Source organism: Chrysochloris asiatica, unplaced genomic scaffold (genome assembly GCF_000296735.1).
Source record: "Chrysochloris asiatica unplaced genomic scaffold, ChrAsi1.0 scaffold00064, whole genome shotgun sequence".
Taxonomy (NCBI): Eukaryota; Metazoa; Chordata; class Mammalia; order Afrosoricida; family Chrysochloridae; genus Chrysochloris; species Chrysochloris asiatica.
In genome coordinates this window covers 6,654,240-6,676,000 of record NW_006408582.1, presented here as the reverse complement: position 1 = coordinate 6,676,000, position 21,761 = coordinate 6,654,240, and the positions used below count along the sequence as shown (strand labels likewise).

The window sequence follows — 21,761 nt, the reverse complement described above, 5'->3', positions numbered from 1 at the left end:
ATATATATATATATATACATATGTATATACATATACGTATATATATACATTTTTCATATATATATATATAGCCTTACTCATATTGAGGAATTTCCCTCCTATTCCAGGGTTTTCATCAAAAAAGAGTATTGGATTTTGTCAAGTGCTTTTTCTTCATCCATAGAGATATGATTCTTTTCTCTTGATCTTCTGATAAGAGATTATGTTGATTTTCTAATGTTGAACCATTCCTGCATTCCTAAAGTAAGACATAATTTGTAATATGCTGTTGGAGTCTGTTCATTAGTATTTTATTGAGGGTTTTGTATCTATATTTATAAGACATATTGGCTTGTTTAAGGAGCTCTGGTAGCGTTGTGGATTACGATCTGGGCTGCTAACTGCCATTGGTTTGTTTTTAATTTTCTCATGGTGTCTGTGTCTGATTTGGGTAAGAGTTATGTTTGCTTCATAGAATAAATTAGGGAGTATTTCTTCTTCTTTTATCATTTGAAAGAGTTTAAACAGTATTAGTGTCAACTCTTACCTAAATGTTTGATATAATTTCCCAGTGAAGCCATCTGGTCCAGAAGGGTTTTTTGTTTCATTTTGTTTGTTGTTTTTCACTGGGAGGTTTTTGATTCAATCTCTTCACTTGAGACACAAAGAAAGACTGAGGAATGATGCCACATGAAAAAGATAAGATATGGCATCTATAAAAGAGAATTATTAGAATGGGTGAAATTTGATTAGAGTTGTGTGTTGGATGGCTGTGTTGTAGTCCTGATTGGGAAGGATGTATGATGATAATGCAAGACAATGTCCTTATTTTGGAGACGTGCATACTGAAGGTGATGGGATTTGTCAAGAGAACTATGTATGTATAGAGGGAGGGAGAGAAATATAAATAGCATGCACAAGTGTTTGCACAAATGTGGTAAAACATTAACAACTAGACAGGCTGTGTCAACAGAATGCTAGAGTTCTTTACACTGTTCTAGCAACTTTTCTGTAGGTTTGAAACTTTTTTGAAAACATTATTTTAATTAAAAATATTTATGGAAGGTTTTGGGAAAATCAAAAGACGAGTTTATTATATTCTAACCTCCGTTAGTCAAAAATCTCTTTTCTTAAGAAAACAACTTTATTAAGATATAAAATTAATCCATTTATTGAATTAATGGATTCCATATGTTTTAACACTCACCTAAATTATTCCGTGGGGAGCACAGTGGTTCTGTAGGATAAGCTCTGTTCTGCAAACCACAAGGTCAGTGGTGTGAGCCCACCAGCCACTCAGAGGGAGAAAGATGGCACTCTGTGCTCTCACAAAGGTTTACAGCTGATACGAGGTCTCTGAGTTGGAACTGAATCAACAGCACTTAAAAATAACAACAACAAATTATGCCCTGTCAATTTTCAGAGTCTGCTGTTTTAGAAATCAACAATTTCTTAAAACTTATGTGCTGGTGAAAGAAGACACAAGAACGTGTGGATATGAATTTACCAGTTGCTATCAAGTCTCCTTCAATTTATATAGACTCCATGTGTGTCAGAGTAGAACTCTGCTACATCGAGTTTTCAATGGCTCGTTTTTCAGAAGCCGATCCCTAGCCCTTTCTTCTGAAGCATCTCTAGGTAGACTCAACCCTCCAGCTTTTAGTTAGCAGCACAGTGTGTTAGTTTTGTATTTGCACCTCCTAACCCTAGTGTGGCCCTCCCTGTGGGTTAACATGCTGGACTGCAAGGTTGGTTTGAACCTGAAGGTCGGTGGTTCAGGCTCACCAGCTGCACCTTGGAAGCCTTATACAGGGTCACTTGAGGACTTGTCTTTGAATAGAAAGCAGATGTACTAAGCATATTCTTACTTAATTCAGATTTTAAAACAAATAAAAAATACTGTCTTATTAGTGGATGCTGATTTTTGTCCAGAAGAGTTTGTTGGTGCTGTTAAAATGGAACTCACAACATCAATTTTTGGTTGAAGTTCCCATGATGTTATGTTATATTAATGCCAGAAAATAAATTTTATCTCCTCTTATCATTGGGCAAACTGCTATTCTTCTAATGCAGAGTCACTTCTCAATTTAAATTATGAAAAAGGGAAACTTGGGGGTTTATTCTTTGAGATCACTTGACAACTAAGCCAAACTTTTGGCTACTTGACACTTGGCAACTGTATGGGAAAGCATTTGTAAGCTATAAAACAGCTATTGTTATTTCTTCTACTTAAAGACATAGAATTTACAAATGCCTCTTTACCCTCCCCCACCCCCACATCATTACTAGTGGTCATTGGATAGTTGTTTTGTACTTTGTAATATTATCAAGTGGTTTTCATCAGGAGCTCCTCACAAAAACCCCAAGAAGTAGATGAAAAATTTTAATATCATAGATGGAAAAACTAAGTGATGAAGAAACCCTGGGTCTTCTTCCTATATAGAATTCTCAGCCTCTGCATTTCTGATTGGCTTCATAGATTTTGTTTTCTTTTCCCCTTTTTGCTTTTTGTTATTCCTGTCTGTCTGCTATAGAGAATGATTTCTATTTTGCAATAGCTGCTGTTTTTCTCCTACAGAGATATTCCAATGCCCTTAGTCAGCTCAGGAGTAGAGCATGGTAATTTGAGAGAGCTGGCATTTGCAAGAATGAAAGACCTTGGAATACAGGTAAGAGTAAATGTGGCTGTTTGCACTTAACTGTTCAAATTGAAGTTATCTGAAACACAAAAAAACTGATGCTATCACACTTAAAACTAATTGAACAAGTCAGGTCAGAAAAGCTTTTTCATAGTTTTAAAGCATTCTTATATGCAGTGTGTTAAAATTGAAGCTAGAAATTGCAAAGTTTGTGTCCTTCTATCTACCAAAGAGGACTGCAGATTTGTCAATTTAATGTCTTGTTGTTTTTCTACCAACTGAGATAGCCAACTATGTGCCCAACTTCTTTTTTTCTCAAACTTTTTTTTTTCTTTTGTAATATTGTATGTTCAAATTTTGACTTTTAGAAGAACTATAAAATCCTCAAAAGAAGATGTGGCCGTTTGAAAGAATAAAGAAAATATGCATGAAATATTTACCAGTGTTATTCTCCCACACATGCTAGTCTCTCTCTATGTCCTCCCCAATGTCTATTCAATCATTTATTTAACAAACATTTATGAAGTGCCTCCTCTCTGCTGGCCCGGGAAGAACAAGGAACCTAGAACTCTGCGTTTTAATTATCTTTGTAAATTGTTCTTTTACACAGTAAGGTTTGAAAATCAGTACACTAGAAATTAATTTGTGTAGGTTCTCAAAAGATAAGCCATAAATAATCTCTAGCCCACTGATGCCTGGACTCAGTCATCAGAAATTCTGATTCAGTAGGTCCAGAATAGAGCTGTAGGACCTTTTTCATCCAACACCAATAAATGATTTGTTCTGCTATGCATAAGGTCGCTATGAGTCGGTACCAACTCAGTGGCACCTAACAACAACAACAACAAGACGTCCTGGTGTGGTGCTGTTGGTTAATGTACTGTACTGCAATATCGGTGTGAACCACAGGGTTGTTGTTGTTGTTAAGTGCCGTCGAGTCGGTTCCGACCCATAGCGACCCTGTACAGGGTTTCCAAGGGTGTAAATCTTTACGGGAGTAGAAAGCAAACCTTATTGGAAGGAAACCCTATACAGGGTGTTATGGGTCAGAACCGACTTGAAGGCAATTAACAACAACAACAATGCACAATTAAAAAAATGGGCCACCCTTTGAAAGATTTTGTTCTTAAAATTACACATTGTTTGTAGACTTAACCAAAGCATTTTATTCTCTCAATCAATCAAATTATTATAGAGGAAATTTTTCAGAAGATTGTCCAAAGCAGGGTTTATGAATGTTATCGGCTATTGAACACACACACGCACACACACACATACACAGAATTGTGGTGAACAATTTAAATTGTAGATAAGCAGCAAATGCATTTACAGTAATTTGTGGTACCAAGATGGTATGTTCGCCTGCTCCCCAGTGTCAAGCAATTCTTGTTTTCCAATTCCTTTCTCCTCTGAAAATACCATTGCTGAAGTGACTGCCTATCCAGCCATCTTCTTTAACCCTGCATCTCTCATAAACCTTAACAATCTCTCAAAGTAAACTGGGGTTGACTATAAACACTGGAATTCCGTCTTGGCCAGAACATTTCTTGTTCCTACATGCAACATCTTTACCATAAATAATCACACACCAGTCTTTGCCTTTAAACAAATGCATGCAAGTGTTCACTAAAAATATTCACAAGCAAACTACTTTTTTTATATAGAACAATTATAGCTAAAGACAACATCTCAATTTAATAGATTAAGAGATTTATGATCCTTGTTGATTGTATAATTTTTGTTGACTACACTTAATCAGGATCCACATCAGCAGAGCATTAGTGTCTTGGGCTGATTTTGGGTGTGTGGAAATTCCTTTATTTTTTGGATTGAATAGTGAGCTCTTTTCTCATGGAACTCTATGCATATGTTGTTGTTGTTAAGTGCCGTCGAGTCGGTTCCGACCCATAGCGACCCTGTACAGGGTTTCCGAGGGTGTAAATCCTTACGGAAGTAGAAAGCCTCATCTTTCTCCCACGGAATGCCTGGTAGTTTCGAACCGCTGACCTTAAGGTTCGCAGCCCGATTCGTAACCACTACGCTACCAGAGCTCCTTATATAGCTTATTATTATTGTGTGCCATCTAGTCGGTTCTGATTCATAGTGACCCTGTATGCAGGGTTACAAAGGAGCAGCTTATGGGTTTGAATTGCCAACCTTGCAGTTAACAGTCCAGTGTTTATCCTACAGCACCATACCAGGACCCCTTTAGGAGTGTGTGAATGTTCTGTTAGTAGACAAGTTTACTGTAATAACATCAGATTTTCTGGGGCAATCTTTAACATTGGTGGAAACTGTTAGAATCCTGAAAATACTTTTAATGATTTATTGTACAGGGGAAAATTTACCATAGGAACATATCATCAAATAATGTAACAACTTTTCTAGTTATTAAAGCTATGTAGCCTGCAAGCTCAATTGTGGAATAAAGACTGACATCATCTGTAGGAGCTTTGTGCCTCCCAGTGATGCTCAAAGAACCATTGGTTGTAGGTGATGCACATATGATGATCTTAAAAATATTAACTGGCACAAAATGGTGAAGGTTCTAAAAATTAAGGTTTTATGTTTTTACTTTTCTATATGCATAGTTTTTAATTGCCTTGTGAGATACAGTTGTATCCTCTAGGTAAAATTGTTTTCTGATTTTGTGATTTAGGTTCTTTAGCTCTAAGATTATAGTCTTTTTTTTGAATCCTAAGTTTATTTCAAAAGCAGAACACTATACTACCTCAAATATTTTATTTCTATTCATTTTTAAATTCAGTTCCTTTATCTCAAGTAAATTGTGCTTAATTTTAAGCCCAGGTTTGGCAGAAAAGTTTAAATAAAAAATGAATTAGTTATCAGTGTTACATTCTTGCCTTCATTCCCACCACCCCCCACCCTCTTTTTTTCTTTTCATTTGGCAGTGTCGAGATGTGAGAACCAGAGAGGTTGGAATTCAAGAAATTCATCACAAAGTACGACCATACCAGGTTAGTTTCTTTACCTTATGGAGTGTTTGTGTCCTGTCTTTAAATCTGCTAGTGGACCCACACCTTACTAATAAGAGAGAGCCTTGTAAGTTAATGAGTAACTGAGAGCAAAGAGGACTTGTGGTCAAGGCAAGAAAGTCAAAATAGATGGTGAGTAAATTCTGGGAGAATCAAGTTAGAAAAACCACATCTGAACTTCATTCGAGACCAATACTTTTCAGTATATGTCGGAATATATATATATACTTCAGTATGTATAGATGTATATGTCAGAATATATTTATCTACTTCAGTATATATACTTTTCTGCTATGTCGGAAATATGCATTGTCCCACGTGATCGCTACTAGCCACATGTGGCTATTGAGCATTTGAAATGTAGCTATTACACTGAGGAACTGATTTTTTCATTTGATTAGTTTTGGTTCAGTAGCTACATGTGACTAAATAGTGAAGTTCTAGATTTTAGAGCAGGGTATGATCTGCTTATCTGTGTAACTGTTAAACTATTGCCCACTGGTAATAATTAATAGTCCAACCCTTATCAACAAGTACTCCTTAAACATTAGGACTAATGCCTTAAGACATTCAGTGTATGAAAGTGCTTCAAAAAGTTCTTGGAAATTTTGAATTAAAAGAATGACTTTTTTCCCACAAGCTTTTTGAAGCACTTTCATGTATATTAAAGTCACTTCTCTCCTATACTTCTGTTATGTTGGTGTGCCAAACATTTTGTGAGGTTTAATTCTCCTATGGAACCCTGATTGAGAAAGGCTAGAATAGAGGATGTGTCAGCATTGATGTTTTTACTCACAACATAAATTGTTTATTTAATTGATATTTTTCTCATGAGATGTTATGTGTGAAAAATAGATGTAGGTATAGTTAATCAGTTTGCCAAATGCTTATGCAGTCCAGTTATTTAGCAGACATTACATTGAATATAAAGGTTGATCTGAATTGTTCACTCATTATAGGTATAATCTATTCATTTACTGAGTGTATCTGGGGCAGCCATGTCTACATATGTAGGTTTATCTGTGTATGCATATTATTACATATTGCATACATTTATGCAGAGTATTTTAAATGGCCTCTGGGTTACCATACTTTCTTAAATCCCATCACGGAACAAATGACTGATAATGGCACCACTTCCTCTGCCCCTCCGAAAGTAGATTTTAGTGGAGGGGAGGTAAGGACTAGAAAATGAAACCATTGAGCTCTTGTAAGTTTGAGAGCAGTGAGGTGCTGCCACTACACACTTGACATAATTTGTAATTTTGCCTTAGAAATTGTTCATAGAGAGCCAACGAGTTAAGTACATGGAAGCACTGTGCTGGATCTCTGTGAGAATATCAGGGTTAGTGAAGTTCAAAAATTGTTTTCCTTTTCCTTGAAGAAGGCATGAATTCTTATTTAGTCACTGATATTTGGGGGTAGACAAGAAAAAAGAAGCATAATTCATGGTTGTTCTTTATCCCTAGCTATGGATATTAGCCTAAATAAATATATATGTATCATTATAAAAATGATTTTGTTTTGAAAAAAATGAGTGTGTGGCATTTTATTAAACAGGTTGAATTAGTAAGGAGAGATTATGCTGCAAATGGTGGCTGGGAAACATTCTTGTCATATGAAGACCCAGATCAAGACATTTTGATTGGCCTCCTTCGATTGCGAAAGTGTTCAGAGGAAACCTTCCGTTTTGAATTGGGTGGAGGTGTTTCCATCGTCCGAGAACTGCATGTGTATGGAAGTGTGGTTCCTGTGAACAGTCGGGATCCTACTAAATTTCAGCATCAGGTATCCTGCATTATAATTAAGAAATTGTTCAACGTAGGCAAAGAGAAAAGAAATGGGGAACAAAAGGGAAGAAGCAGAAAAGGGAAGGAAATATACATAGGAACCAATATTTAGTTGTTCAGAGATGCCAGATTGTACCCTTTTGGATGTGTGAGTGGAAGAGAGAGGGACAAATTGAAATTCTGTGAAGAGGGACCTAACTGTAGGTTGAACCACATGAAACTGCCATTTTTGAGAGTCGTCATGATCTGATATTGGTAATTTCATGTAACTCAACCTATTGTGGATCAAATGAAGTAATGATGTGAAAGCACTTATAAAATATTAAATTACTTCACAAATATAGGCTATATTGCATATGATGGAACCCTACTCCACTCCCGAGCAAACAATTTAAAAACAAAAAAATGTTTTTTGTGAATTGAGTGATGGTTTACAGAACAGCTTATCAGTCCTACATTCAACAAAGCATATACTTTGCTTTCATTACAATGATTGCACCCTTCTATGTGAGCACTGGTGTGGTGTTCTGGGTTAATGCGCCAGACTGCAAAGCCATTTGAACTGCAAGGTCGGTGGTTCAAGCTCACCAGCTGTTCCTTGAAACCCTATACAAGGTCTCTATGGGTCAGAATCGACTCAACAACACTTAACAAAAACATGATACCATGAGTTAGCAGGATTTACCTCAATTCATTTTAAATCTTGCACTCCTCTCTTGTACTGCCTTTTATCTTTCCTGTGTCAACCTTCCTCTTGTAGTCTATTGCCCTTCCCATCACTAAAGTTAACATGTCTATCCTCTACCCAGTGAATAAACTTCCCTTCCCTCCTTCCCACCTCTGGTAACCATCCTAGAATGTTTCTTTTAGCAAGAAAACCTTTTCTTAATTTTTTTTACAACAGTGATCTCGTATAATATCTGTCCCTCTGTGATTGACTAATTTCACTAAGCACTGATGTCCTCCTGTGGGAAAAAGATGAGGCTTTCTGTTCTGAAAAGACTTACAAGGCTTGGAGACTACATAGGTTTGCTATGAGTTGGAACCAATTCAACGCACTTACCAACAGTGTCCTCCAGGTTCAACCATGTTATGAGGTTTCACAGATTCATACTTATTCTTCCACATTGAGTGGTATTCCATCGTGAATAACAACTTACTTTTTCAGAAATATCAGGAATAAATGGATTTAAAATCAACTACTAGTAAGCCCTGAAATGGGTGATTTATGAATCTTACCTGATTTCAAAAGCCTATTAGATATTTAGAGGGGTGAATCTAATAAAAATTAAATGCTCTAGATTTCCATCATCTGAATATTGTCTAAAGATTTTAAGTAGGGACAGAAGTTGAGAGGAAATTACCCACTTATGACTAAATTACTTAATCTACAAAGAACTTTTTGGTGGCTATCTTACAAACCACATCTTTTTTGCTGCAGTGTTTTGGTATAAACCCCAAAAACCAAACATCCTGCTATTGAGTCAGTTTTGACACATAGTGACCCTGCACAGGGTTTCCAAGGTTGTACATATTTATGGGAGCAGAAAACCTCATCTTTTTTCTCCCTTGGACTGGATGGTGGGTTTGAATTGCCAACCTATGGTTAGCTGTCCAGTACTTATTCTGCCACACCATGAGGGCTCCTTATTTTGGTATAATATATGGTAATAGAATGGTCTCTCATTCCTCCCATAAATGAGTATTTATCACTTTTATTTTAACAGATTTTGTTGTTGGTAAGTGCCAGCGAGTCGTTTTGGACACACAGTGATCCTGTATAGGGTTTCAGAGGAGTAGCTGGTGGGTTTGAACCACCACCTTGCAGCTCAAACTGACCTTGAGGTCCAGCGCATTGTCCTGCAGCACCACACCAGGACTAACAGATTTTGTTATTGTTGTTGTTGTTATGTGCCGTGGAGTCGATTCTGACTCATAGCGACCCCGTACAGGGTTTCCGAGGCTGTAAATCTTTACGGGAGCAGAAAGCCTCATCTTTCTCCCATGGAACAGCTGGTAGTTTCGAACTGCTGACCTTGTGGCTTGCAGCCCGATGTACCACTACACTACCAGAGCTACAGATTTTAGCAACTGCTAAATGATAGCTGCTTTCTTGTTTTATCTGTCCCCCACGCCTTTTTTCTTTACTGTTGTAATGCATTACATAATAACACGCCATTGAGATAAAGGTAAAACAGTAAAAAATATTCTAAATTCTTTTCATTGACCAAAAATGCTCAAATCAAATTATTATTAAACTCTAATGAGCCAAGGATATATATTGTATTTTTTAAAAAACATTTTAGAAAATTTAAAATGTGTCTGATAGCCATTTGAATGTCTTTTTGATGAATTTTGGGCCTCTCGTAATGGACTTCTTTCCTGTGCTGATTCCCCACCTCCTCTATGACTTCTTATAGGGATTTGGCATGCTGCTGATGGAAGAAGCAGAAAGAATTGCTAGAGAAGAACATGGATCTGGGAAAATAGCTGTTATTTCAGGTAATTGGGGAAGAGGGAAGTTCATGATCCGTTCACATTTCTAAGTGGGTACTACAGTTGAAACTACCTCGATCTTCTCTTGACCCATCTTTTTATTGCACTCAAAATTGGGCAGAGCTGAATAGTGAAGAATATTATGCTTAAACACAAAGAAAATGTGTGCAAGCAGTTCAGAACAGAACTTTCAGAAACACTCTGTGTCTTGAGAGCAGCAAAATAGCTTATCCTCAAACAAATCACCTCTATCCGGTCATCCTCGTGCATCCCATACCAGTCACCAGGGTCAACTCATTTTACGTGTTTTATGACTTCTTACTCAGTCTAGGGAAATGGCATTTAATAGTGTGGATCAAAGAAAAATATATGCCATTGTAGAAATGATCACTATTGTTGTTCAGATAATTAAAATAGCACCTTGCTAGCACAGATGTTTAAAAACAGGATTTTGCTCACCTGTTATTCTCAGTGACTATGCTGGTGGGGAGTACCTTACCCCCGTTTGAAGTCTCCCTTCCTTACCTAGGACATCAGGTAATTGAGGAGATAGGCATGGAAAGGGAATTGTGATACAATATCTTTTTGTCCATAGTCTTTAATTTCCTTATAAAAATTGCTGTTCACAGGAGGAAGTTAACATGATGAAAGTCATGACCAAAATTTAGGTAATTTTTTCTTCAGTATTTATATTCTTCCAGTTTATTTGTTAGCCCATTAGACTATGCTACATTCCTAAAGGCTAACCTACACCTTCTAAGAAGGTAATCTTTTATGAAAATGAACGTTGAAATGAGGTTTTTAAAGAAAACACTAAGTTAATGCAGAACAATAAATCAGTGGCCATGCCTAGGTTTTAATGATTATAATTATGAAAATGTAATGACCAGGTTTGCCTAATCATTTGGTCTGATTGTAGTTTGGGGCATTATTTTGCCTGGTTATTGAAGCAGTTCTTAACATGGCTAACTTTATGTATGTCTTTCTTTGTTGTATTTAATTTCATTAGAGATACAGCTAAATAAGGTTCACCTGACAGCTACTGACATCTTTACTGGGGGAAAAAAAAAAAAAGTTTGCATTTCAACTGACCTGTGGTTGGCCAGAAATAGAGGGCCAGCACTGACTCAGAATGTATTCTGTGTATTTATTTATGTAGGGTTATGTATTGTTGTGTTGATAAGTGTTTTTGAGGTGATTCCAACTCATAGCGATCCTGTATAGGGTCTCTGAGAAGTGGCTGGTGGGTTTGAGCCACCCACCTTATGGTCGTCAGTCAATGAGCCTTTTTTAGCTCTAGTGTTTTCAGTATACCAAAACAAGTTGTCATCAACTCTATTCCAACTCATGGCAACCCCACGTGTTTCAGTGTGTTGTTGTTGTTGTTGTTAGGTGGCATCAAGTCAGTACCAACTCATAGCGACCTTATGTACAACAGAACAAAACACTGCCCGATCCTGGGCCAACCTCACTATCGTTGCCACGCTTGAGCCCGTTGATGCTGCCACTTTGCCAATCCATCTCTCTGGGGGGCTTCCTCTTTTTATCTGACCCTCCACCTTATCAAACATGATATCCTTCTTCAGCGACTGGTCCCTTCTGACAATATGTCCGAAGTATGAGAGACGAAGTTTGGCCATCCTGGCTGCACTTCTTCCAACACAGAGCTGTTGGTTCTTCTGGCGGCCCGTGGCACTTTCAGTATTCTCCTCCAATACCATAATAACGTCAGTTTGTCGTACAGTGGTGGCTTGTGAGTTGCTGTGACTCTGGAAGCTATGCTACCGGTATTTTAAATACCATCAGGGTCACCCATGGTGGACAGGTTTCAGAAGAGCTTCCAGATGAAGACAGACTAGGAAAAGGAGTGACGAACTACTTCTGAATATTTAGTCACTGAAAACCGTATGAATAGCAGAGAAACACTGTGTTTCAGAGTAGAACTATGAATAATGTTTTCAGTGACTGTGAACATTAGAAAAAGAGCCCTGGTGGCACAGTGGAGCATTGCCAGTTAACCACAAGGTCAGCAGTTCAAACCCATCAGCTGCTCTATGGAAAAAAGAAGAAGCTGTCTGTTCCCATAAAGGTTTGCAGTCCCTGAAACCCTGCATAGGGTCGATTTGATTTGGAGTTGATTTGATGGCAGTGGTTTAGTTTCTTGGTGTTATACTTTCATGGGGAGTGTGCGAAGTAGAGGGATTACCTTTAGGAAGTAAATAGCCCAGGCCTTTCTTCTAAGGCACCCCTTTGTTGTTCTTCTTAGGTGCCTTCGAGTCAGCTCCAACTTAATAGCACAACAGAATAAAGCACTACCTGGTCCTCTGCACAGTTGTTGTTAGGGTTAAACCCATTGTTGCAGCCACTGTCAGTCCATCTTGTTGGGTTCTTACTCTTTTTTAGTGACCCTCTACTTTGCCAATGTAATATCCTTTTCTAGGGACTGATCCCTCCAAAGTATGTGAGACAAAGTCTTGCCGTCTTTACTTCCAAGCATTCTGGCTACACTTCTTCCAAAACAGATTTGTTTGTTCATTTGACAGTTGATGGTACTGTCAATATTCTTTGCCAATGCTATAATTCAAATTCATTGATTCTTGTATTGTCTTCCTTGTTCATTGTCCAACTTTCACATGCGTATGAGGCTATTGAAAATATCATGCCTTGGGTCAGGCGCACCTTAGTCCTCAAACTGGTGTCTTTGCTCTTGAATACTTTAAAAAGGTCTTGTTCAGCTGATTTGCCTGATGCAGTATGTCCTCTGATTTCTTGATTGCTGCTTTCATGAGTGTTGATTGTGGATCCAAGCAAAATGAAGCCTTTGACAATTTCAATCTTTTCTCTGTTTATCATATTGGTTATTGGTCCAGCTGTGAGGATTTTAGTTTTCTTTATATTAAGGTGGAATACATACTGAAGGCTGTATTCTTTGATTTTCATCAGTAAGTACCTCAATTCCCCTTTGCTTCCCGCAAGCAAGGTTGTGTCATATGCATGTCACAGGTTGTTGGTGAACCTTTCTTCAAAACTATAATCCAGCTTCTTCTCCGATTATTCGCTCAGCATACAAGTTGAATAGATATGGTGAACAGATACAACCCTGGCACTCACTTTTCCTGATTTTAAACCATTTCATATCCCCTTGTTCTCTTCTAACAACTGCCTCTTGGTCTATGTACAGGTTCCTCATGTGTACGATTAACTGTTTTGGAATTCCCATTCCAGAACACTTTAAGGTGCCTCTGTGTTGATCCAAACCACCAGCCTTTCTGTTAATACCCAAATGTTTAAATGTTAGCTCCATCCAGTAACTCTGTTGTCAGTATAGTGATTCTCAAACTTCAACACACTTAAGAGATCTTGTTAAAATGAAAATTCTGATTCAGTAGGTCTGGAGTGAGGTTTGAGATTCTGCGTTTCTAACTAGCTCCCAGATGGTACCTAATGCTGCTAGTCTTAGACCATACACTAAATATGAAGCTATGGAAACTGATTTCCTTTGTTTGATTTCCCCCACGCAACCACTAACTAAAAGAAAGCATACATCACTGTATTGCATATGATGTTTTTGTATTCTCTTCCAAATTCACCATTCTCTTCCAGAACATTAAGGTAATGATGCCTCTGTCTAACTCTAGTACCCTCACTACCAGTGTCTTACATGCCATCAAGTGATTAACCTGTGGCAACCTAATCGTTTTTAAAGTTGAGGAGTATCAGTATTCTATCACGGCGCTCTGTGTTTATTTCATCTGTCTCAGTGTCATCTCTCTTTTTAGAAATTTCGCATGCAGAGAGAGCCTCTGACTTGCCTGAGGTCACTCTCAGTTGCTCGTAAGAACTTCAGTTTCTGTTTATGAGCAGAGTGCTTTCTAAGTGAAAATTAGCATCTGTCTTCTTTCCAGCATTTTATCATAATCTAAATCACAGCTCAATTTCAGATCATCTGCTTGTGAAATTTTTTTAAATTAACAAGCCAAAGACTTTGTCAAAGTAAGAAGGAAGAACCCCTTTCCTATCAACTGGTATAATATATATCCTAGATCTATACAGGGATTTCTTTTCATCAGTGTTTCCACAGAATGAGCTCTTGAATGCTTTATTGGAACTCAGGTAAGTTCTGAGGGAGGAAGGAAGCATCATTTTCTGTCACTCTTGCTCATAAAGTTCCCCCATTACTCTCTACAGGGACAACCAGCTAAGGCCTTGATGTTCTGTTAGAGTCAAATGTAAAAACCAAGAACATGAAGTTTCCAATTTGCTCTATGTATTATTTCTCTTAATTTAGTAATATATTACCATCTATTTACATTTCTAAGGAGCTCTGGTAGCGTAGTGGTTTCGAATCAGGCTGCGAACCTCAGGGTCAGCAGTTCGAAACTACCAGCTGTTCCACAGGAGAAAGATGAGGCTTTCTGCTCCCATAAAGATTTACAGCCTAGGAAACCCTGTACAGGGTCGCTATGAGTTGAAACCAACTCCACAGCACATAACAATAACAACAACAAATTTACATTTCTGAATCAGACACATGAAGTAGCCACTATTCAAAACTTTTAAGGAGAGCATATTGAAAGTGTTTGTTATTATAATGCATTTTTATTGTTGTTGTTTTTTTTCCTTCTGTCGTGTTCATTTTGACTTTGGTCTTTGTAATTTGAAAACAGTGATAGAGGTTTCTGTTTGTTTCTTTTTCTTGTTAAGGGGGAAAAATTATCTATTTTCCCTAAGTTGATGTTTAGAGTTTAGAACAAAAATCTCTTAATGATCATACTAGTGTTTGTATGCTGCATGTCACTTCATTCTTCATTCGTTGTGGTATAGAAGAAAGAGCACTGACTAGGGTGGGAGTCAGTGGGCCAGGATTTCAGTCCTGCTTTGCCATGCCTCTCTGCGATCTTGGCTCATTTTACTAGATATTCATGGATCTCTATTTCCATTTTTAAAAACAATTGGGTTGGATTATCTTTTATACATCTTAACAGTCTGGGCTTCTGCCCTTTAGGATCTTAACTCCTTTTTGTTCTTAACATGACAAATTGTATTGTACTGATTACATTTCAAGTAGTTCCCTTTTTGGATAACATATTAGGCAGTCCTTTCTTTGGTCTTACTCTCCTTGTAGGTTAGGTATTTAGTAATGAAAATGATGGTGGTAAATTTTCCCATAGATAGCTAATACAGCCCATGATTTGTAGGCACTTGTTAACTTCAATCATAGCTGATGGCACTATGTAACCTAAGTGTCTTTTTTTCCCCTTGGCCTTGTTCTTGATTTAGAATCCATCCTTGTTCTGCATCTATAGACCTTTATATAAGTCATACATACATATTGAGGGTCCAAATTGTCTCTCCTATTGTAACTAGTAGTATGAGTAAGGGAAAGGCAAAATAATTGATCATTTTGGTTATTCTGACTGTAAGTGTAATGCATTTATGTAGCATTTTTTTTTAATTACGTCCCAGTTCATTATAACTTCATCTTGCTAGCAAATTTTCCAATGTTACTGAATTTATAATCAGAAATTACCAGAATATGTTTTCCTTATATAAGTTATAGGCTGTATATTCAACCTCAATCAGAAATAATTGGAATAAGATACTCAGATATTTTTTAGTACATAGTGTTCACAATATTTGTTTTTAGCTAACAGGTAGAAAGAACTTAAATGTACATCAGTAGATAAATGGATAAACAAAATGGGGCATATATATACAATGGATATTATCCCAACATAAAAAGAAAAGTTCTAGTACATGGTGCAATGTCCTTGAAAACATTGTTCTGAGTGAAAAAGTCAAACACAAAAGGATAAGTGTTATTTCACTTATATGAAATGTCTGTAATGTCTAATATAGAGACAAAAGTTTATTAGTGGCTACCAAGGACTAAGAAAAACAAATTGAAATGTTTCCACAAACTGATACAGCACATGAGGCTCTCACTTCACCTATGCCAAGAAATTAGAAGACAACTATATAGCCTGCTGATTGGAAGAGATCAATATTTGTGCCCATTCCAAAGAAATGTGACCCAAAGGAATACATAAACCATCAAACCATATAATTAATATCACATGCAAAAAATGTTGCTGAAGACTATTTAAAAATGGTTGCAGCAGTATATCGACAGGGAGCTGCCAAAACTCCGTGCTGGAGTTAGAAGAGGATGTGGATGAGGGATGTCATTGCTGATATCAGATGGATCTCGGCTGAAAGCAGAGAAAAGATGTTTACTTGTGCTTTATTGACTATGCAAAGGCTGTTAATTGCATGGATCATGACAAACTATGGATAACATTGGCAAGAATGGATATTCCAGAATACCTCATTGTACTCATGAGGGACCTGCACATAGACCAAGGGGCAGGGGCAGTTGGTAAAACAAGGTGATACTCACTGGTTTAAAATCAGGAAAGGTGTGCACCAGAGTTGTATTCTTTCACCATACTTATTCAATCTGTAGGATCCCTGGTTTTTGTTGTCAAGTGCTGTCGAGTCTATTCCAACTTATAGCAACCCCATATAGGGTTTCCATGAAGCAGCTGGTAAGTTTGAACCACCAACCTCACGGTTCACAACCAACCTTGTGGTCCAGCTTGTTATCCTGCAGCACAACACTAGGACTCCCTGATAGTGTAGTGGATTATGAGTTGAACTGCTAACCCTAAGGTCAGTAGTTTGAATCTACCAGTCAGTATGCAAGAGATAGATGAGGATTTCTGCTCCCTTAAAGATTTACAGCCTCGGAAACCCCATACAGGTTTGCTGTAAGTTGGAACTTGGTGACACACAACCACCACCATCACCATTCAATCTGTATTTAATAAATCATCTGAAAAGCTGGATTATGTGAAGAATAATTATGACATCTGAGATGCAGGAAGACCTATTCTATGCAGATAGCACAACCTTGCTTGCTGAAAGCTAAGAGAACTTGAAATACTTACTGATTAAGATCAAAGACTAAAGCCTTCAGTATGGATTGCATTTCAATGTGAAGTAAAACTCCCCATAACTGGACCAGTAAATAATGTCATTATAAATGGGGAAAAGATTGAAGTTACCAAAGACTTCATTTTGCTTGAATCCACAATCAGTATTCATAGAAGGAACAATCAAGAAATCAAACAGCATTTTGCATTATGTGCTGAAAATTTTTGACTTCTTTAAAATATTTAAGAGTAAAGATGTCTGTTTGAGCACTAAGGTACACCTCACCCAAGCCATGGTATTTTCAGATGCCTCATATACATGTGCAAATGGGACAACGGATAAGGAAGACCATACAAGAGTTGATGCATTTGAGTTATGGTGTTAGAAAAGAATACTGAAAGTACCATGGACTGCTAGAAGAATAAACAAACAAATTTGTGTTAGAAGAAGTGCAGCCAGAGTACTGCTTGGAAGAAAGGATGGCAAGACTTTGTCTCTCGTACTCTGAACATGCTGTCAGGAAGAACCAGTCCCTGGAGAAGGACATCTTGCTTGGTAAAGTAGAGGATAAATGAAAAAGAAGACCCCTCCCAATGAGATGGATTAACATGGTGGCAGCAACAATAGGCTCAAAGATAACAATTGTGAGGATGGTGCCGGCCTGGGTAGTGTTTTGTTCTGTTGTCCACAGAGTCTCTATGAGTCAGAACCAACTCCATGGTACCTAACAGCAACAGGAACCAAGGAGTGGGGGATTGGGGAGTTACTGTTTAAGAGGTACTGAGTTTTTGGTTGAGGTGATGGACAACTTTTGGAAGTGGAGAGTGGGGATGATTATAAACCATGGTGAATGTAAGTAGTGTTACTGAGTTGTAATCTGAAAAATGGCTAAAAATGACAATATTTTCTTATATGTTTTTATTACCATTTTAAAAATGCATTTATGGTGATATGATAAAACTAATTTGTTTTTAAGAGTTAATTAAGTACTTTTTAAGAAAGAGAAGCTTTTAATTATCCATTTTGTTTTCTTCAAAGCACATACTATTATCTTAGTAAATTAACTGTGTTTTAAAGTTTTTAATCATTAACTCTAATGTGATAATAGAGCAAAACAAAAGTAAAGTATTTAGCTTGATGAACATCAGAATCAATGAGTATGTGTTGAGTATCTCCAGAGTACAAGGGGCTAGGTCTGAGGGGAGAATACTGAGAGGAAGAACTTTCATACTGAGCTGAACAATAACCCATTGATGGTCCATAACAAGAGAGGTAGATGAGTTGTCTCCCCCTTTGTAAATGCCAAATTATTTCTCAAATCAGTATTAATTGCCTCAGAATAAGAAAATACTCTTTTTCTACATGTAAAAATGGATAAATTACACAGTGGTATAATAACAACTGTTGTTTTTAAAATGCTGTTAGGCAGGAAATAACAGTGCATGGCTTCTAAATATTTAAGTAATTAATTAATCCCCATTAAATCCAAGCATTTTAGTATCTTTCCCCAACTTACCCATGCATCTTCTGTCAATACACATCTGTTTAAAGATTAACAGGTCTTATTTACTTAAAAGTCATGATTTTTATCTCTTTGGATAATCAGTATTCTTTCTTTTTAAAATGAAGCAGTTTTTCCTCTTCCTCTCTTAATTGTGTAAAGTGCAAGAGATTATACTTTAAGCCTTAGCACAACATTTGAAATGCCATCACTAATAATCACCATGGAAACTAGAGATCTCTGATGTCATAGCTGCACATTTTGTTTCCAGAAGGGCAAATAACTGTTGATATCTTCTATTTTAAAAGCCATTTAATACCCCAGCAGAATGATTTTTTTTTCTTTTCTGACTATTTTGGCTAGGTATCAGGTCCAATCATGTTACTGTTTCTGTTTTTCTGTTTGCCAAGCTAATTGCTATGCAGTAAGACAAACTGCTGCTCCCCAAGCTCCCCTTACTACCTTCGTCATAAGCAGTATTCTATTTGTGTTCTTTCAAGTAGAAAATTAATATGGCCATTGGCCAAGAATTGTACAAGGCTGATAGATCACACAATGATGGTGAGAAATGAGGAAAATGTCTAAATGGTTAATGACAGAAATCACTGAACTCAGAAACTGTTAGCCATTTCTTTTAAACCTATTAAAAAGCCAGAGAAGGTAGGGAGGGAAGAAAAGCTTAAATATAGGGTAAGTAAACAAATCACGGAGTCCTGGTGTGGCACTGTAGGATAAGCACTGGACTGCAAGGTATATATATTTGAACTGCAGAGTCGGCAGTTCAAATCACCAGCCACTCCTTGGAAACCCTATACAGAGTCGCTATGAGTCAGTCCCAACTCAACAGCACTTAACTACAACAAAAACAACAAATAAGTTACTATTACTGTGAGCTGAGATCATTCTTAATCTTGATCCTCCAAATTATGGGACCTATAGTCTTCACTAGTCAAGAAAACATGTGCCTGTGCCTCATATAATCCAGTGTGACTTCCTAGGACTGAAAGTAATAAAATACAGATGTTTTAGTTTCCTAGTTCTGCTACAACAGAAATACCACAAATAAGCAAGTTTAACAAACACATTTATTATCTCACAATGGTGTTGTTGTTAAGTGCTGTCAAGTAGGTTCCGACTCTTAGTGACCCTGTATAAGGTTTCCAAGAAGCAGTTGGTGGATGTGAATCAACGACCTTGCAGTTAGCATCCAGTGTTTTTCCTATAGTAACACACCAGGAATCTCACTATTTGTTGTTGTTGTTAAATGCCGTTGAGTCAGTCTGACCCATAGTGACCCTGTATAGGGTTTCCTAGGAGCAGCTGGTGAGCTTGAACCGCCAACCATGTGGTTCAAACTGACTTTGCAGTCCGGCACATTAGTCTGCGTTCATGGTGCCAACGCTAGGGAAAGACTTTCTCTCTGTGCTGGGCCTGAGAGAAGGTTCTTTTCTCTTTTCAGCATCTATTTCAGGTTCCTTGGTGATCTTCATGTAGTGTGGCATCTGTGCTGTTTTTCTTCCTTGCCTAATCTGCTTTTATATTTCAAAAGTGATTGACTCAATACAGAGCCTTCACAAATAGTGTCATATTAGCATAACAGAAAACCCTGTTCCCTAATGGGGTGATCACCATAGGCGTGTTGTTGTTAAGTGCTGTTGAGTTGGTTCTGACTCTGGCGACCCTGTATAGGGTTTCTGAGGAGCCGACCTTGAATTTAGCAGCTTATCCTACAGTGCCACACCAGGATTCTAACTACAGTTATAGGGAGTAGGACTTAGAACATACGTTTGGGGGAGTTAATTTACTCCTTAACATGTGGACAGAAAATAACAGTTGTATAGTTAAACCACAAATGATTGAGATATACATTTTTGCCCGCAACTTCCTTTTTCCACACTACTGTCAGGCCTGGTGTGGCGCTGTGAGTTAATGTGCTGGACTGCAAAATCGGTTTGAACTGCAAGGTGGGCAGTTCAAACTCACCAGCCATTCCTCAGAAACCCTATATGGGGATGCTGTGAGAGCTCTGGTAGCGTAGTGGTTACAAATCAGGCTGCTAACCACAAAGTCAGCAGTTTGAAACTACCAGCTGTTACATGGGAGAAAGATGAGGTTTTCTGCTCCCGTAAAGATTTACAGCCTCGGAAACCCTGAACAAGGTCACTATGAGTCGGAACCTACTCCATGGCACATAACAACAACAACATGGGTTGGAACCGACTCAACAGCACTTAACAACAACAACAATCAGCCCAGGACTGCAAACCACAAGGTCAGCAGTTCAAACCCACCAACCTATACAGGGTCTCTATGAGTCAGAACCGACTCGATGGCCCTTAACAACAACATATACGTATCCTAAGGTTCAAATGAATGTTGTTTTCTTCTTTTCTAGTTAAAAAGAAGGATATATTCGCAACTAGATCTATCTGATAATGGACCAAAATACATAGAAAAACTTGTTCTCATTTTTACGTATTTAGTTGCTAACGGACACAAGAAACCTGTAAAATGCAAGCCAGTTGTGCTATATGTTGCAAGAGGGTTTCAAAAAGTTTGTGGAAAAGTTCCATTATTATTTCATTCCATTTTCCACATATTTTGTGAAACCCCTCATATAGGAATTCGCAGAAAAGATGTTTGCCCATTTGCAGTATCTCCATCTCTTTACATAATTTTTCTCTTTTTTTGGTAATTTGTCCCCTGTTTCCTAATTAAAATCACATGTCAACTGAGTTCTAAATGTTTGTGATTCTTCCATTTTGGCATTTAGCAATGATCAGACATTTTCTTTTTTGGTTCCAATAGGATTTTATCATGATTACTATCCTTCTCTTTAAAGATGGTGGTGGTGGTATGCTGTCGAAGCAATTCAGACTCATAGCAACCTTGTATAGGGTTTCCGAAAGTGTAAGTCTTCACAGGAACAGAAAGCCTGATCTTTGTAACCCACTATGCTACCAGGACTCCTTTGAAAGATAATTATAGAATGTAATGCCTTGCTTTGCTATAAGAACTTTCTTAAGTTTAGCTTCATTCTTGATCAGACTAGCACTGAAGACAGAATACTACCTTGCTAGATGATTAATTAGATGCTTGCTAATTAGTACTGGTACTGCAGCTGTACTCTGGGAACATTATTGCATAGCTCCTCAGAAATATACGTATTCCGGGATTTGACATTTGACATTTGTCATTTGTAGATGAATCAGGTGCCAGCTCCTAGGACATTGTATTTCAAATGCATTTGATCCATTCCTCACTTGGCATCACATGATTGTATTGCTTAATGCATATTTTTCAAATATTTCTGAATAGGCCATTTGTGAGTTTTCTTTGTTTGGATCTTTTGGGCAATTGAGTTTTTTTTTGTGACGTTTCATAGGCAGAAGCTGGTGATACTGTTTGGTACACTTGCGGCATA

At 37.6% G+C, this 21,761-nt stretch overlaps 1 protein-coding gene across 3 annotated transcripts in view; it reads left to right on the top strand.

Moving 5' to 3' along the window:
- Positions 1–21,761, top strand: part of ELP3 (elongator acetyltransferase complex subunit 3) — a 145,100-nt gene that overhangs the window by 94,971 nt on the left and 28,368 nt on the right. For all 3 annotated transcript variants that reach the window (XM_006864349.1, XM_006864348.1, XM_006864347.1), the window contains 4 exons: positions 2,558–2,648; positions 5,531–5,596; positions 7,175–7,402; positions 9,825–9,906. In XM_006864349.1, coding sequence (XP_006864411.1) covers positions 2,558–2,648; positions 5,531–5,596; positions 7,175–7,402; positions 9,825–9,906 — 467 coding nt within the window. The remainder of the gene's footprint in view (positions 1–2,557; positions 2,649–5,530; positions 5,597–7,174; positions 7,403–9,824; positions 9,907–21,761) is intronic.